Source organism: Lepeophtheirus salmonis, chromosome 9 (genome assembly GCF_016086655.4).
Source record: "Lepeophtheirus salmonis chromosome 9, UVic_Lsal_1.4, whole genome shotgun sequence".
Classification (NCBI taxonomy): Eukaryota; Metazoa; Arthropoda; class Copepoda; order Siphonostomatoida; family Caligidae; genus Lepeophtheirus; species Lepeophtheirus salmonis.
The window spans coordinates 28,266,587-28,285,674 of NC_052139.2; the positions used below are offsets into that span (position 1 = coordinate 28,266,587).

The following is a 19,088-nucleotide window of genomic DNA, read 5'->3' on the forward strand; positions in this document are numbered from 1 at the left end:
TTTGTATACTTATGTATGAGTAATTTTGAAACTCCTCATTTCGAGGCAACCTTTTGTTTGATTAGATCCTGTTTGTGAGAGATCATCCAGGTTTTTTTAGCTTGTCCCTCAGCAAAAGTGTATTATAGGGAGGTACTCGTGATTAGTGATCTAGAAGTCATTATTTGTTTCCTTCGGACTATCAGTACTAGAACTGATTAAAAAGTCGATAAAATAATGGAAATCGTCTAGTTGGACCGGCATGTGAGCAATTATTCTATTGCTCACGGACTGAAGATTAGCCAAAAAACTGTTTGGAATCATCTAAATAGGATAATCCTGACTATGTTAATTTCTATGTTAATTTCTATGTTAATTATAGCGAAAAAACGCTCAGAAATTTTACATCACCTAGCATGTCTCCGTACTGATTGAAAAGCATTATGAAATGAATTTAAAAAGAAACATCAATAATTGCCAGCTTACAATTCGTACCTATAAAAAAATCAACCCAGGGGAGTTCTTCATTCTTATGAAGAACTCCTAGAAAGTTGAGACCTTCAATTATGATACAATTTATGACGTCAGTGTCGTGAATTGTGTGTTTAGATACTTCCTTTAATAGCCTAGTTGTATTATGATTAAGATCACAGAAAGACAATAACAATTATGTGGGTTTTTTTTTGTTTTTTTTTGAGAAATGACATTTCAAACAAATATACTTGTATAAATGTGAACATGTACTTAAATATATAGGAATAATAAAGATATATTAAAAAGAAATAATATAATTTTGTTTTTTTTTAAATAATAATGCGAAAAGTTGCTGTTATTTTGTTGAAAATAAAGGAGAGACGACAGAGAGGATTATCCTGGAGAACGAGTAAGTTGTTACTCCTTCAAAACATGACAACGGGCTCAAAGTCTTTTTTGCGTGAAGAACTTTTGTCGAATGTAAATGTACCGTCCTTTCCAACAAAGAGTTGTAGACCTGAAGCTATATGAATGAGGGAGAGAGATATTAAAATTGTATAACAAAGGATTTCAAAGTGACAAAAACAAACTGGAATGATTTTTCTCAAAATGGAGTGTGTTCTCCCTCTATTTCTATTAACAAATTACGCTTATTAATCCTTGGAGGTGTGGCAAATTACAATAAAATAATTTAAATAAAATAATGGCTTTAATATATAGCTAAAAATCATATGGATCTTAATTCATCCCACTAATTTGAATAATAAGCCTATAATTGACTCAAATATGTCTATGGAATATTGGGTTGTATGTACGTATGTCTGAAATTAATTATGCAAACTGCCTTTTTGTAATAAAGTCCTTTTTGATATAAAAAATAGCAATGTAGTCGTTTTGCATGTAGCATCGAGCGTGTATACAGGGCGCACTGTATAAAGTGCTATAGTCATATATATTTTTTTATATAAGAAATACCCAATGATAAAAATCCAGTGTACGATGGGTATGTTAAAAAAAACCATAAGTCAACATGGTAAGCCAGACAATTTGAAAAATGTTGATTTTTTTCCAAAAAAAAAAAAGCCGAAAACCAAGCACCCCCTCCCCCGAAAAAAAAATATATATAAATACATAATCCTGCGGACACCCCTGCCTTTATACTAAATTGTAGATATAATAGTTTAAGACATTCATTTTCATTTATGAGTCTATATTTTGCCCAAATACGGTCCCTTTTAAATACGTAAAATCGGTCAGTTTCTAATTTTTTCATTGTGAGAATGAATTTTTGGTACATAAAGTAGAATGAATCAGAATGATTTGTTAATGAAAATAAATGCTAATTATTCGTTGAAGAATAATCCAGACTCAATATTGAGAAAAATAATTCTAGCTTTCATCAATGTTGACGGGGCCACCACATATATATGATTTATGGATAGATGTACGTACTTTCAGCATCATCTTGCCCAACTTTGTCAAGATCGACTCCCTCCATAAGTTCCTTAATAACAAGTTCTGGATCTACTCGACCCTCATCCAACTTCTTCCTTCGATTCTTCTCTTTTTCCATCGACCCGTAGAATCCAGTATCAGAACTTCCTTGACTTAGATTTCTAGATAAAGAAAAAGATACAAGAGTATTAATTAAAGATATTTTAAAATAATATCCATAAATTAATATCAGGAAGACAATAAGTACACGTGACAATAAATTAAGGGTTGAAAATAAACTCAATTCTCGTGTGCATATATATAAATATATCTTTTTAAATAGTTTATTTTGGTAACCTGTAGGATATTAGTGTTTTATTGATTAGTTCTGCCTGTTTTGAAAATTCAAACAATGAACACCCTTTTTCATTAATATAAAGGAAAATAGGGAACTATTGGACGTCCAAAGAGGATCAACAAATAAAAAGTCTTACACCTTAACTTCTATATAAAATATATCCCTCTTTTGTCGAGTTTTATTACACATTCGACCCTAAAATGTATTAAAAATATTAAAGACATTTCGTAAGGATTTTCAGCACATATTACTTTGAATATATTCAAATAGAAGTGTTTATCATTTGCATCAAGTGGGTTAATCAATGCAGATGTTAAGTCCTAATTTATTCTTAAAGCCATTTGATGAAATTTAATTAAGATTTATTGTAAATTTGTCCATTTTATCTAGTAAACCTTAGGCTGGCGTATCCTTCAGTTATGATGCAATTTATAACGTCAATGAAATGTTTTTATATTTTTTAAAGTGATTTATGCACACGAGGATTTAGTCAATTTTCCCATCCCTTTGCATCCTTTGCAAAAACAGTATGCTCGGACAGAATAGTTTACGGTTAACAACAATATGAACATGACATTCTCCAAAACGTTTCCCTTGAGGAATGGACAGGAAATATGAAAGACTATGCAAAAAAAATAAAAAAATAAGGACCACTATAAACTTGTATTATATACTTTAAGACGTGAGACGAAGATGATATCATCATGGAAAAATACTTAAGCAGCAACAAAAAATAAAATAAAAAGACCTTGGAATGCAATCCCTATTATTAAAAGCTTTATTGGATTCAATATTAGACATGGTTCTCCGATGGAAATACCGTGGATGAAATCTAAGAGAGGAGGATCTGTTATTATCATTGATTTGTTGAAATTTATCCTCCATTGCAGATACTGCATTTGAGGAAATGTCTCCAGGAAATGAGTAGGTTTTATTAGTACCAGAGAAAGTATGTCCTATGACTTCGAAAAAGGAATGAACTCGTAATATACCAGGATTCTTTTTAATACTAAAGGAATTAAAGAAAAATGAAAGATGACTGTTCATAGGATAGCTGGAATAGATTGAGGATTTGAAGAGGTCAATGTATGAAGATAAAAAAAATTAGTTATGTATAAAATATGTACAAAAAATGGATTCAGTGGCGGCTCTAGATATTTTCTTCCAATGTGGCAGAAAGTTCAGTACATAGAGTGGCAGAAAAAAATATAACTATTTCAATTATAATACTCTTGTTGCTATCATAATATAGTCAACTAAAAATATAATGTTACTAGAACATTCTTGGTTTTAGTCTAAACCAGAGGTCGACAACATTTTACACTCAAAGGCCCATATGAAGATAGCACGCTATATATTGTAAAAACTATTTACTCTTAAAAAACGTCAAGTGACAAATCTATTTCAAATTAATTTAAAATCTGCACTTAAATTCTAACTATGCATGTAGCAAACCAAGAATACTATTGGCTGTCATCAACTTGAATTCAAAAAACAATAATTCACTGAGCTGAAATTTGACTGTTTACTGAACAGCAGGTTCAGGATGAAAAAGACAGGGGTTGCCGATCCCTGGTCAAAATAGATCTGTGGTCGTTATAAGAATACCTGATCATTGCTTAAGACCCAAGCGTATCTTACTTCCACAGAAGTTTATTTTTTTCATAAACATTAAGTATTATATTTTTAGCTGATGACATTAAGATATTTAACGAAGATTGAGTAGATACACTATGATAATTTACGTTTTTAAATTATCTTTGGAGTTTCATTACCTTAATAAGGAATGGCATCAATCCATTTAAATTTCCTCATCACACTTTTAATCAAATTTAGTAGTGTCTCTTATAGAAAAGACACGTGATTTAAAAAAAAAAAAAAAAAAAACATCCCAAATAAAATGCATGATATGAGGCATTTTCACAAAGAAACGAATTTGATTAAATAGAGTTGATGACAGTAGATCAGCTCAGCTATGAACATCTAAATCTATAACTCAATCCAACTCGGATTTTTGAGGCATTAAAGATGAAGAAATGAGCATTTTGATGAATATTTGATTAGCTATATATGGGAGACCAAAGCAACGGTAGGCAATTATAATACACTATTAAAAAACTATTCGTTAGCTTAAGAACACATATGTTATATTTTTTTATTTTTGTAATGAAAAACAAAAACAAATCAAGATATTATTTCTGATTTTTTTTTCTTTTTTTTATTTAATTTTAACCACATAAAGGAAAATTCAGGGTACTGGTGTAATTTATTAAAAGTATAACTTCATTTATTTAGTATTTTTTCGTACATTTATCATATTTTCATATATAAGGGTACTTCCAATTAAACCTTTTTTTATAAACTATATGAAGTTATGGTTTTTATAAATGACATATTATTTCTAATTCCATAAATTTTACACCCTACAATTGTTGTTTTTAAACTATAAGGAACCTTTATATGGTTCAAGTTTTAAAAAAAAATCAAAAAGATTTTAACGTAATTTTTGTTATAAGCTAACTGAACAATTTTTAATAATGTAATATATTTGCTAATCATCGCTTTGGTTTACGATATATAGCAACTCAAATATTAATTCAAATGCTAATTTATTTATCATTAAGGCCTCAAAGCTCAGAGTTGGATTGAGTTATAGATCTAAAATTATACTTCTATGCAGGTCTATTCTCAATAATACCACTTTGAACATTTTCGTCAAATCCGTTCCTTCGTAAATATTGATCATGGAATTACCCATGCCTAAAAGGTCAACAGACATGTCTTATAAAAGTTTGAGAACCACTGACTTATGAATATTGCATTTGTCATGGATTTTTCCATGTCACTATACTCCACAATAATTCATAAGGCTGATATTTGTACAATTAAATCTATTCTTGTCAATGCGACATTGGGGAATGTAGGGTGCTGCCACTCAGTTAAACTGCCACTGAATGATTGACACACGAACGCTCTTTTTACCTTCCATGACTGGAATCTCCAGAACTAGATTGTCGACTATGCCCCAGCTGCTGAGGTTGTTGTTGACCATTAGAGCAGGATATGTATCCCGCGGAGGTTTGAGAAGTTGCTGAAGAATTCCTCGAGTGATTATTATCCTCAAGCGTAAGCTCACCACCACCAATATACGCAACGGAAGACGACATTATTGTCCCACATGTAACGGAGGAAGGGACAGTTGAAAGTAAGGGCGAATTAGTGAATTTGACTAGATCTAAAAGAGAGAAAGGATACACTCCTTTTAAAAAAAGACAGTGAGGAATAGACTAATGAATCCCCTACCTGATGCTGAAGTAGGCACCGTTAAGGTTTTTGTGGAGGAAGGAGTGTTATCCTCTTCCCCGGGTGGAATATAGTGTGCGCTCCGATTGAGTGGTGGTCTCTGAAAAATGGTGTCCCCTTCTTTAAGGGTTAAATTGAGAGTGATTTGTAACATGGAGTTGTCCAATCGATGACTTGTGTCATATGCTTGCAGAATGTATTTCTGTGTTGAAGTTCCAGCTCCTGCATATTCGGCCATATTAATGTCCGCAAAGCCGATTTTTCGAAAGTGTTTCCCACCTTTTTCCTCCTATAAAAATTCAATAAAATGTCACATTTAGATATAATTATATAACAATGAAGGGCTCAAACCATTCGAATGGAAATTCGGCATTTGCACGTCTCCAAAATAACAGAGGAGGATCCGGCGTACATTTTGCATGGGAAAAGAAACCGATCGTTGTATTTGACAGCATGGTTTTGTACTTCGACTCTGAAAAAAAAAAAAAAGATTTTATGGGGATGTGTAAATAAATGAATGGAAGAAATAAGTAGTTGAAAAATCGCGAAATCTTTCATCAATTTTGTACCATATTACATGGATATTTCTAGAATTCTATTAGAATGAATATCATATGTATATTATTAGAAAATCAATGATTTTCTTAAACAGAACACTATTTCATATAGTGTGTTATTCACATTATATATCTATTGTTCAATTTTTTCATAAAGTTCCTCCCCCCCTTATATAAATTCAATTATTGCTTGCTTCTTTTATTCAAAATTCATAGTACACCAACATGCTTAAATTCTGTCAAGACGACTTCTTTCATTTAATAAGAAAGAAAGAAATAGTTGGACGAAGACCAGAGATGTATATAATATGTCCTAGAGAGCGGGAGTGGTTTTTTTCTAGTTGGCATTTTGAACAGGGCTTTTATTTACCAAAGCTGATATAATTAAATTCTCGATAAGAGAACATCTGACTATGAAGTATTAACCAGTGCTCGAGTTCTAGGGAGTGTAGACCCAGGGGTCGTAACTCCATGAGGACACCCAGGTTGATCGAGGTCGAAGATAACATAGAATCGCTCCATGAGAAACATGACTCATAACTGAATTAAATAATAATGACAACAGTTTAGGAAAAGAAAATTCACTCTTTAGTTGTCAGTTGATGATGCACCAGAAGCTCTGGGAACTCGGATGGGAACTTTTTATGCATCCACCTTACATTGACTATTTCCCTGTTCCTATATATGACCAATGCACTTGGGGGTACATATTTTTCCACAATAGAGGCCTTTGAAAATTGGTTGGCCGGGTTTTTTGCCAATAGGGACAAGGGCTTTTACGAGAAGGACATTATGAAGTAAGATTTTCTTTGGCAACAAGTTATTGAACAGAACGGGGCTAACTTGGGTTGAATCGAATGGTTGAAACACTTTTTATAAAGCATTGAAATAAAGGGAAAAATACGAAATGGTTCCCCCTCCCCCAACTTATTATGACTAAGGAATGTAGGGATAGATTTTTGATAGAAGGTTAAGATTCAAGTATTTTGTCGGTCTCATTTGTACATCCAACATGGTAATACCTCTAACACAAGAATATACAGTGTATTTCGTTGTCCATGTTTCCGCTTCCTTAAGCCTAATATATGTTCTCAACTTTAATGGGGTGAATTAGAATGACCTTTTGTTCAGCTATTTACAATTATCAACAACTACAGAATAATAATTCCATAGTTGGTAAGAAGTGTCCAAGAATTAACCAACTACCAACTGATTTTGGGCCTTATTGATATTTCTTCTTCAAATAAAAGGTTGCGTGATCCAATAAAGGTAAGGACATGCCATTAGTTTACCATTTGACTTGATATTAATGAAAAAAGTGTCTTTGTAGCAAAATGGCGGACATCAACAATGTTGACGTCACATGAAAACGCACTATAAATAATGTACAAATATGAAAAATATTGATTCAATACTGACGGTAACTGTAGATAAGAAGTGCATTACTATGTACATAGAATTTCAAACTTCCTTCTTATACCTCATATCAAAATTATATGTATACTGTGTGTGAAACAGAAAGAGAGCTAGCTACTTTAGTGGTTACGTATACGTATTCTTCTAAAGGTATTCTTCATTTGTGCGTCAACATAAAAACAATCTTTGAATAAAAAGGACATAATCCATATTTTTTACTTCATATAAGTATATTAACATAGAGTCCAATATTTATTTGACATGTTTGAAGTAAATTATAGCTTTTACATACAAATTCCTGGCATGAATTCAGATAAATACTTTTAGCTTTAGTTTGGAACCTTTATTTGATTTAAGAGACGGATATTGGGACCGAACCGGCCCCTTCAAATAGAATTTACCATTGCAATGATCAATTGCGCATACTTTAATTGAAATTTGCACACACAAAGGGTTAATGAATGTAACTTGTTGATAGAAAGGAACGATTAGAATTCAAATGTAATCCACACACAAAATACCCATTATCTTCATCGTATTGGTGTATTGGAGATCATTCTTATTTCATAATATTGTAATCAAAGTTGCCACAGTCACTTGGAAATAGTAATCTTACTACTGATTACTGGCTACTCCTTCAAAAAGTAACTTAGTTACTTTAATGACTACTTGATTTCGAAAAATAACTAAGTTAGACTACAAGTTACTTTATTAGTTACATTCAGCAGCTGAATACAAATCTATGCAGCGCATTAAATAAAATTTGATATTTTATTATGTGTGGTAGCAATGCCCTCAAATCAATTAGAACATTGTAGCGTGCCGCCGCAGTTACGCAGCCATCATCACCAACATGATAGATAATGTTGAGTGCCGTAGTGCGTATGCAGTGTGTCAAAGGTGCAGCCCTCTGATGCTTAATGGTCTAAGTGTCATTTGACTATCGTAACACGAGAGGATATTTTCGAAGAAAATGACAGAAATAGTAACGCACTGCGAACTGGTAAGTTACTTTAATCTGACTACTGCTTTGAAAATAGTAGTGTGTTAGATTACTCGCTACTGCAAAAAAAAGTAGTCTGATTAGAGTAACGCGTTACTAAGTACTAAGTAACGTGGTAGTTGCATCACTGATTATAATAACAGGTTTTAGCCACACACCTCCTATTTTAAACATATTTTTGACAGAGGTTATGCTAAAACTTAAACAGCAGTAAACTACGACATTTAAGCTATTGACGTTACAATAAAAAACAGATCCTTGCACTAACAAATTTGTTTTTATTAGAACATGACTGGCAGAACAGCAGTCTTTTTAGACCGATCCAACACTATAGCCAGCAGGAACACCTGCACCACGTTACTGTTGTTGTTGACGACAAACAAGTGGATTCGTTCAACTTGTTGTGCATTGATAGATAAATTGAGAGATCTTTATCTCGCTCTCCTCTTTTATGCATTTATCAACATCTAATAGTCAATACTAGGTAGAGTTAGTTATCCATATCATCATCGTCATCTAGCAGGAGAGGCATGAAGAAGAAATAGGGTCACATGACGGAATACGTTCATCAAAATAGTTAAGAACATATGTACAATCTTGCGACAGAAATATTCATATCCTATGAAAATAGGTCAAAGGGATAGCCTGATCCATTAGCATCTGTTCAGATTGTATGTAAGCATTACCATAGCTAGGGATTTATTTAACCATGACACCCAGTACCGAGTGGCGCATTAAAATCTGAATTATTTGAATTTTAAACTTCAACAATATATAATTAATTAATGAACAAGAGAATTTGAACAAAATCATTTACTATAAGTAGATGAGTATTTGAGCTCTCTTTATCATTAATTTAGCCGCCATTAGTGGTAATGATGGCATCAGTGATGGAGGGGTTTGGCATCAGGGATGGAGGGGGGACAAAAGGCTAAAAAAAAAGTTCCAAATTACTCATTCAAAAGAGTGTCTTGCAACGGAGGAGATGGGTAACTTTTCATTGCTGTCAAAAGTTACCTCTACATCCTCACAAGACTATTTCCACCTACTTTTTTTAATAGCTCTCTTGATAGTCGGGTGTGAAACCTCGAGATATATTGCAAGGGCACTCATGGACTTGAGGGGATTGTCCTGAGCTGTTTTCTTAACTCCTCCGTGATCAGTTTGGCCTTCTTGACAGAGTCCTTGTCCTTCTCCCACGTTTAGGACTTGCTGACGGCGGCCATGAAGACCTCGACTTGTACGTAAGCTAGAGAGCTCAGGTTCGGCAATAAATACCTTAATGCAGTCAGATGAGACCAAAATCAAACTCTTTCGCATCAACTGGACTCCCTGTGTTTCAAGGATGAAAAATGTAGAGTATACCCGCAATAACACCATCCCCACTGTCGTCAAGTATAGGAGGGCAAACATATTGTTTTGGGGGTGTTTCTCTACTAAGGGGAACATATGACTTCACCGCATGTTTTTTTTGGTTTTTTTTGTTATTATCTTCTATCTCTCACTATTCAAATAAATTTACTATTAAAATTATAGACCGTTCTCTCGGTGGAGAACCTTACATAATCCGCAAGAAATCAAATACTTTTTTTTTTTTCTCCTGAATTTCGTAGAGTTACAATTTCTATTTTTAACTATTTGTAATTACTTACTCATGTTATGCTTCTCACTAAATAATATGTAGACAGAAAGTGGAGTAGAAGAAAACGAAAAGAGAGTCCTTGAGACTACTTATAAATTCATATACTACAACAATAATTACTACTAATACTAAAGCATTAATATTTATGTGATGTGATATAAGTACAGGGTGCGCAAGTTATCTATGTCGACCATTTAGTGGGCTCTGTTTGTTTTTTTTTGTTATAGAGATTGTTTTTGTATTTACTTTGTAAATATATCAACAATATAAATAAAGACCTTTAAATAAAAACAAGGGGGAAAAAAAAACAATAACCTGGACGTGTTAGAGAATAAGGTATAGCCCTGGTTGTCAATGGAAGGCCTTACATGTGGCAACAAGACTCGGCTCCCTGTCACACTTCGAATAAAAGTCTCAAATGACCCCAAGACCATTTGAAGACTTCATCTCACCGGACTTTTGGCCTCCTAACTCGTCAGATCTTAATCCGATGAATTTATTTTGTGTCGGGTGTGATCAAACGACAAAAAATCCGAACCCCCCCACAACTATAAAGACGAATTCCGGGTTTTGTGAAATAACCAGATGACTGCTTAAAATTTCGTACTCGTATAGAGACTGCAATTGAGGCTGGAGGAGATTTTATTGAATAAAATAAATTAGAATTAATTAAGCTTTCAGAATTTGGTTTTATTTTTTTAATTTGATAACTGATTGGAGAAAAAATTGCGTTTGAAAAAAAAATCATTTTCGCAGCACGGATAACTTAGGCACCCTGTATGTTTAATGAATATAAAAAGTAATCATATATTTGTTCATTAATAATATATGAGTCATCACTACTCACCATTCATAAGTTCAAACTTACTGTGTAAGGGACTGGTTTGAAAACTTCTATTAATTATTTGTATTAAATTTACAAAAATGGCCATTGGAGAAAATTGCAATTAGGAAAATTACCAATCATTAACTAACAAAATCACAATATATCGGCCAAAAATGTGTTTTATGCAATGGCAGGACCACCAAAAAGATTAAGAACCACCGCTTCACAAAGCTCCCACAAATACTTCAAAACAAACCCCTGGTCTATGGATTAATTGAGCATATGGCAAAGACACAAAATAGGTTAAAAACCGCTTCACAAAGCATATAGGCCCCTTCCAAATACTTCAAATTAAACCCCAAGTTCATGGGTTGATTGAAGCTATGACAGCGACACCAAGAAGGTTAAAAAACACCGCCGCCACTTGACAAAGTCCCTACAAATACTACTAAATAAATTCCAAGCTCATGTATATTGTGCATGAGCTAATTTGTATATAGTTTATAGTAGGTCGACCAGTTATCCTGGTTTTACCGTGACTGCCCTGTTTGAAAACAACATTGTTTTTCTTTGTTAACACACGGCGGTGGTTTTTAATCTGCTTACTGGCTTTTCAAGAAACAATGATATTGGGCCGATATATTCTGTTTTTGTTGGTAAATGACAGGAAATTTTACGAGTGGGAATTTTCTCCAGGGTAATTTTCCGTACACGAATCTACACACATTTGTATTGCTATTGTAAATGGATGACTATGAGAAAAAGGGTCATTCCTACTGAGCATAAAAACCACGTCAAGAAAGGATGTCATAAATAGAGGTGTGACAAATGTTGAAATCCCTCCTAGAGTAAAAACTACGTACGCGTAGGAAAATGTCAACTTCTACATTAATAAAGCAAAGTTTATCTACACGGTTGTACTGGGAGTTCGAAAATTCTTTGACCACCTATATGACGAGGATTTATGAGGTTCTGTCAAGTTCCAATAATTTCATTGCATTTATATCGGCTGAAGCTGGATTTCTTAGCCAACGGAAAAGTGGTGTTACATTATTTATGCTCATTTTTAATAAAAATGAAAGCAAAGTAGTTAGAGATTTGCACATTGGTCCGCACCGACCATAGCAATCCTGACATTGTTGAGAGGCTGAATGTTAGCAGTCATACAGTTGACAAAGTCAGAAAGCTTGTGGAGAATGAACAAAGCCTCCGGGATTGTCCTGGAAGTGGTAGATCAATAAAAAAAACACACACGGAAACAAGAATTTCAAGCCCAAAGACTTTTAGCCTCCCAGTGCTCTGATCTGAATCCTTCGGACTTTCAATATAGTGGCATATTGAGGCCAACACCTGAAGCAACATCACCAACCTCAAAGCCTCTGTGGAGTCACATTGGAGGAGCATGTCCAGGTCTTAGATTGCTAAATGCCTCGTCTGGAGGTAGTAATTGAAGCTTCTGGAAATCAAAGTAAAAAATAATTAATAAATGAATACAGGGTGTCCACGATAAATTGGAACTACTTTAAACTTCATCCAGATCCATAATGTGGATATTCGAGGTTAAATCATACTACTAAGGTTGCGTTAACAATACACTATAACTTCCACCACAATTGTTTTGACTACAAACAATAGTCATCATGGAACAAGCAAGGAGAGAAGCCATCCCCGAATTGGCTCGCGCAGGACACAAGCCCTCTGCTATCTACAAGCTTCTTAACTACCCCAAGACCACGATGTACCGGGTCTTCAATGCCTTTGAGGTTGAGGGGAAGGTCCGCTGCAAGGCCCACAACATGAGAAGTGACGGAATCCGCACTCCCCGCTTCCTTGAAGGCCTCCGGAAGTCCAGCAAGGCTTCGCCGGGGACTTCCTTGTCCAGGTTGGCCAAGAACCGTGGAGTGAGCAAGCAGCTGGTCTCCAAGGCAGTGAATGAGGACTTCGGGTACAGGTCATACCGAATGGCCAAACACATCCTCACGGCATCCATGAATGCCACCAGGCTCACCAACGGTAAGCGTCTCCTCAATGACCTGAAGAGCCATGGAGGAAGAATCGTCTTCTTCTCCGATGAGAAGAACTGGACTGTCGACAGAAGCTACAACGTCCAGAATGGCTTGCCAAAGAGAGAGAAGAGGTCCCTGCAGACTTCACCACAAAGTTCCCGGCCTCTGTGATGCCCCTGGGTGTCATCTGCAGCACCGGTGAGGTGATGCCTCCTTTCTTCTTCAACCCCAAGGAAAGGGTTAACGCGATAAGGTACTGCGAAGTCATGGAGGAGTTCGTCATCCCCTGGATGAAGGATAAGGCTGCTGGGAGGGAGTTCATATTCCAACAAGACTCAGCGCCCGCACACATCGCCATGAGGACCTCTTCAACTCCCACGACATCACTTTTTGAGATCGCAACACCTGGCCCTCCAACTCACCCGACCTCAATCCGTGTGATTACTACTGGTAGGGGAAGTTGGAGAGGGAGGTGTGCAAGGTCAGCCACAAGAGCATCGCGGCCCTGAAGGGCTCCATTACGAGGAAGTGGAATGCTGTCGATTCTGCGGAAGTCATCAGGGCATGCAAATCCTTTAGGGGCAGGATGGAGAATATGGTGGCTGCGAAGGGAGGACATGTTGAATAAATTTATTGTTTAATATCATGTCTAACTTTTTCATATGTACAAATACACTCCAAATTCCATTTTTATCAAGCAGGTTGAATTTTAAGATAGTTCCAATTTATCGTGGACACCCTGTACATTGAGACTTTCTAGTTTTCTTGATATTTATTCAAGATTGTTTTTATGTTGACACATCATATGAATGTTGTATGAAAGAACATCAAAATGATGATTTAACGGTAATACTGGCGGAAAATACATCAACAAACATAGCCTCTATTCATATAAGGAAAGGAATGTGTTTTCTGATTTTCCTTTCTATAACAATAACAACACCACCATCAGAGCTATGGATGTTAAATGTTTCTATGAACACACACTAAGGAGTAACTAACATCTGTTATAATTACGGCACAGAAGCCTAACTATGTATACTAATTGTATTTATATATACATGCATACACAGAAGGAAGAAACAACATCTGGGTATCCGGCCGGTAAACCACTTTCTTATTAGTCAAGAAAATATTTGTATTGTGCATACATATACTATATATATATATGTACCAAAGCATTTGATCAAATTTCCTCTTTGGGAAAGAATTCAACTAACTTAACGGTGCCTAATTGCCATAGTTAGGATTGTAAATCATAAGGATTTTCGGTACGTAGAAAAATCAACAAATAATAACATAGTAACAACCCTGCCAATTTGAAGAATGTGTGGGAGTCAAGCAGTTTGGTTGTCATGACGTTTGATTAGATCAGCTACAAAGGGAACAAACAAAAAACTAACTCCTTTTCCCTTATCGTCGAAAAAAAAATAATCCCCGTTTGGCACATACCGGTAGCTGTATAAATACGTGGACTATTTGTGGCAAATAATTAAATGTATAATAAAGTTCGTATGACGTATTTTTTTGGAGAATTATTTTATAGAGAATTTATTCTGGTATAAAATTTAATATAATTACTGAATATAACCGCCATCAGCTGCTATGACACCCTCCAAGCGCCCGCGGAAGGTCTTGCACACATTGATGATGTAATGGTCTTCCATGGCTGCCCATTGCTCATTGACGCTGGCCTTCAATGAGTCCAAATTCGGGTGGCGGGTAGCACTGGCCTTCTTCTCAATTAACCACCAGACACTGTAGTCAAGGGGATTCAAATCAAGTGATTGAGGTGACTCAATGTTTTTGTGAAGGCCTCCTTCACCTAATCCACATTGATTTTCCGTGGTTTTCCGGTCCGAACACCCTCCTTCAGATCTTTTCCCTCCTAGACAAGCTTCTGGACCTTGAACACAGTAGTCCTGGATAGTCCAGTGTCCTTGATTATTTCTATGACAGATCACAGTAGTGTCATTGATTATCTCCTTGACAGATCTACCAGCGCGGAGGAGAGTGGCAACCATATGATGTTTGGCCTCGTCATTCATCGTAAACGACTTTGTTTGATGCGAGTAAGAAAAACAGATACAAAGCCAAAAGATTTACCGAGTTACTGTGCTGGATTTTTTTATTTCCGGTCACGGAACCTCGAGATATAAGCGTTTAAAAATTAGTCAGCGTATTTATGCAACTACCGGTATATGTTCATTCACTTAAATATACATCATATATATAAATATATTATATTGAATAGATTTGAATTCTTATGACTAACATTTTAACTCAATAGAGCCGCCCTCAGCGGAGATGTAGCGCTCAAGGTGAGGTCTGAAGGGGGCGCAGGTTTTCCAAAGGTACTTGGCGAACATTGAGGCCCAGGCCTTGTCCATCACGGCCATGAGAGGAGTTCACGTTGTGGTGGCGAACTTTACAGGCATTGGCCTCTATATGCACCTAGATGCTGTAGTCCAGTGTATTTAAGTTAGGACACAAGTCCTTGCCCAGTAAGCAACGTTCTAGGCAAATTTTTGGAAATAAGATTTATTTCCATTTTGGGCTCTTATTTTCATTTTTCCCGCCATTTGAGGTAAAAAAATATTCGGTTATTAGGGTAAAGAGAGGATTGTGTGGTGCGAGTGTTGGAGGAGGAAGAGAAGAAGAGGAAAGGATGAATCCATTGGCGACATGAATTATAAAGAGTAAAGTACTCGACTATTCAAAAATATATTATATCCATCTAGCCACAAATAAATATTAGAAGGTATCAAGTAGAATTTATTTTCGAAATATTTATATTCATTCGAAGTGAAAGGCTATCTTTTTAAATTCACCATGCCTAAGACAGTAGACCCCTTAGTGGCACCAAAATGTGTACTTGTGTGCCTGAAATAAAGTATTTGCTATGGTAGCTTTGCAACTTTAGAGTAAAAGCCAACAAGAAAGTGTGTCCTAGAAGAGCATGGACAAAAAAGGTTACAAAAAGAATGTTGATTTAAGCAACAAGGTTGACAACGCAACACAAAAGATCTTCAGCGTCTAACGATAACAGCTATTATCCTCCTTACCAAGATCAACAACAGGGATTCCAAAGACTTCTTGGAGAAGTACTCTAAGAAAACAATGCTTAGCGCCACTAGATGATAATTCAATAGAACAAGGCCCTGCTTGATTGATAAATTTTAGTTTTATATTTGTGTTGTACCAGAGTGCATCCTTTTACGGTACTTATTTGCATTTTTGGTCTTTTCCTACATTGTTACATATTTGTATTTAGAAGGTTTTTTTAATTTTATCTGCGTGTTTAGCTCATTTTGTATGGAGTATTTGAATATCCTTATTGATCAGGATGCAGTTAAAGGTGGCCCGGATTTACTTGAACGACCCAATATAAGTTAATTTGGTTACACTCTATGAAAATAAGATTACTTAAAGAAGTGATACACTTTAGGGTCAGATATATAACAAAACTAGACCATAGAGGGATATATTTTTGATATAATCTATACCGAGTTGTCCATTATATTTTTACCTTCAACAAAATATATTTTTTTAATTAAAAATAGTTCCAATAGTTGACAAATAGTCCTTCATATTAATGTAAAAAGAGTTTGTATTGTTGTAAAACTTGGTTGAGTAGGCTCATAAAATGGCCGACACTAACGATGCTGACGTCACGTGAAAAAGGTCTATAGAATCGGTCTAGAGTGAATATTAAATGAGACTGACGAGGATCAATATTTTCTATGGGACGGATCTAGACTAAACTTCTTTAAATGACCGAAACAATTAACACTAAAATAGATTTGGGATTATGTTTCTTATTGATGAGAAGAGTCTATTATAATATTTGTAGATAAAAGGCTTCAAGGATTGCAATAAGGGTTTAACCACTATAATAATATACCAACTGTACATAGATTTATAAACATAACTCTGGCGCATTTTTATGGATTAATGAAACATTTTTGTACTTATCTCATAGACATCCATTACTAGTAAATAATCAAAATTTGATTAATTGAATTAAAGCAAAAATTAAATCCCTACAATGATTCGAATTAGATCTTGCTAAGGTGCTCTGAACAATTCCCAACAACTTTTGAGTAATAGTTATACTATAACTGGGGAGATGAGTTGTCACACAAACGAATGATTTAGAACTTTTTTTCCTCGTTTGTAGGTGGAAGAAAAGTTGGGAGATATTTTAAGTTTACAAGGTGCAAAAAAACTACTACTAGTCACATTATAATTAGACAGGGTCCAGTAGTAATATAACTGATATGTATGTTAAACTGATTTTTTTGCTTGTTTGTATTTATTAGTGAGGGATCCAAAGACTCAAATCTTCATGAATCATCCTAAAATATTACTTTTATTTCCCCTTCAAACCCTCATAATTGGTCTTTCATTCTTGAGGAGAGAACACTTGATACTTAGTGAGGATTTATTCGATATGATTAAGGTGGTAAAATTTGTATTTTTGCTCAAGCCACGTCCTGGCAATTCTGAGTATACCTGATAGTATCAAAATAATCATTTTTCATTCACTGAATAAACCGAATTTATCAGTCTTTTATACCCAGTTATTTTTCAATATTTTTATCTCTTCCAATAACTTTTCGTTGAGTGGTTTTAGAGGATTTTAATTTTATTATAAGTGGATCAGACTAGAAAATATCCGGCTACGAGTTGTCGGATTTGTGGCTCAAATATGAGAATCTATTCAATATACCCATGAGAGCTAAATATATTTAAACAATTAATTTAATCAAATTAACATGCTTTTGTGTTGAATTTCCACACATTTTCTGTTGTTTCTCTATTATTGTAACCGTCTTGTCTTTCAGTCTCTTTAATCCAAACCAGCGCATAATAATTGCAACAATCTCTTCTATTTAAAATCCATCTAAATATTTTCCATTTCCCTACGACATAAATATGAAGGGAAGAGTGAAAAAATTATATTTTGAAAATATGTTAATGAACATTCCTTTTTTTTTTTTTATAATAACAAAAAAAAACTAATTCGTTGTTTAAAACAAAAAATATGTTGTTTTTTTTCCTCCCTTCATAATCATCATAAATATATTAGTGTTGAGTCTCGGTCTGAGACCGAACTTTATTTTATATTCGGTTTTAGTGATTTTTGACCGAAAGTTTGGTAGAGACTAGTGTTCTGTCGATCATTATTTATGACTGAGGACCAATTCGTTCCCACTTGTAGGTCCTTAAAGAGCGTAAAATGAAAAGCAGCGAACGTTATCCGCAGTTCATCTATAGAATGAGCCTAGACCGAATTTTAAATGGGACGGATTTCTTTGGTAAATCGATTCAGACCCTTAGTAGTTCGTTTTGCTACTTTGAGACCGAACCCCAGGACTAATAAGTGTATTTAGAGCTAATGAATAATGAAAGACCCAAGAAAAAAAAATTCATAAATTATAATTTGACTATTTCTTTGCAAAATAAGTTTCTAGTCCCCCTTATTTATCATGAATACAAATTAAATTTCTAAAAAAAAATGCATAGTAGAAATTCATTGGATCATGTCAAAGCATTTAATATGTATAGAGGACTTATATTATAAATATTAATAAGGAGAGAGGGGAAATAAACATTGTCAATGTGAGACTATTTTGTACAAAGGAGTTGCATAGATTTTTGTATCCTTATCAATTGATAAAAGGGAATCATATAGATTAATTTCAGTTATTAAAAGATTAGATGGCTTTATAAAGGAGCAAAGGCTCAATTTATAATAAGCTTATATATATAGCTTATTTGCAGCCCGCCAACAATAAAGTCAGCTAGAATGATTCGACAATGGAATAGCATTTTCGACTGCCGGCTAAATTCAAAGAACATGTATTAAACTGATAATGAAAATCGTGTGTATTTTGGGGCTGTTAAAAAAACAAACATACAAACAGAAAATCAATAAACTAACCCTAACAATTTGAAAAACGCTTTAGAGCCTATGTGTCATGACGATTTATCAGATCAGCTACAATCAGCTGTGAGTAGGGAGGAGGAGGATAAGGGCATAAACAATGACATTGGTAAGAATGACTCAGATGTCGATCCTCAATT

General features: G+C 34.6%; 1 protein-coding gene across 16 annotated transcripts in view; it reads right to left on the bottom strand.

The window, feature by feature from the left end:
* Positions 1-651: 651 nt before the first annotated feature.
* The window catches only part of LOC121124642 (EEIG family member 2), a 61,888-nt gene continuing 43,451 nt past the window's right edge, over positions 652-19,088 (bottom strand). For 3 of the 16 annotated variants that reach the window (XM_040719820.2, XM_071891100.1, XM_071891101.1), the window contains 6 exons: positions 5,900-6,020; positions 5,549-5,837; positions 5,228-5,480; positions 2,994-3,299; positions 1,906-2,069; positions 652-976 (listed from right to left, as the gene is read on the bottom strand). In XM_040719820.2, coding sequence (XP_040575754.1) covers positions 879-976; positions 1,906-2,069; positions 2,994-3,299; positions 5,228-5,480; positions 5,549-5,837; positions 5,900-6,020 — 1,231 coding nt within the window. In that variant the 3' untranslated portion in view covers positions 652-878. Of the gene's footprint in view, positions 977-1,905; positions 2,070-2,993; positions 3,300-5,227; positions 5,505-5,548; positions 5,838-5,899; positions 6,021-19,088 lie in introns of all 16 variants that reach the window. The other 13 variants (XM_040719824.2, XM_071891107.1, XM_071891108.1 and 10 more) reach the window with 9 other exon arrangements.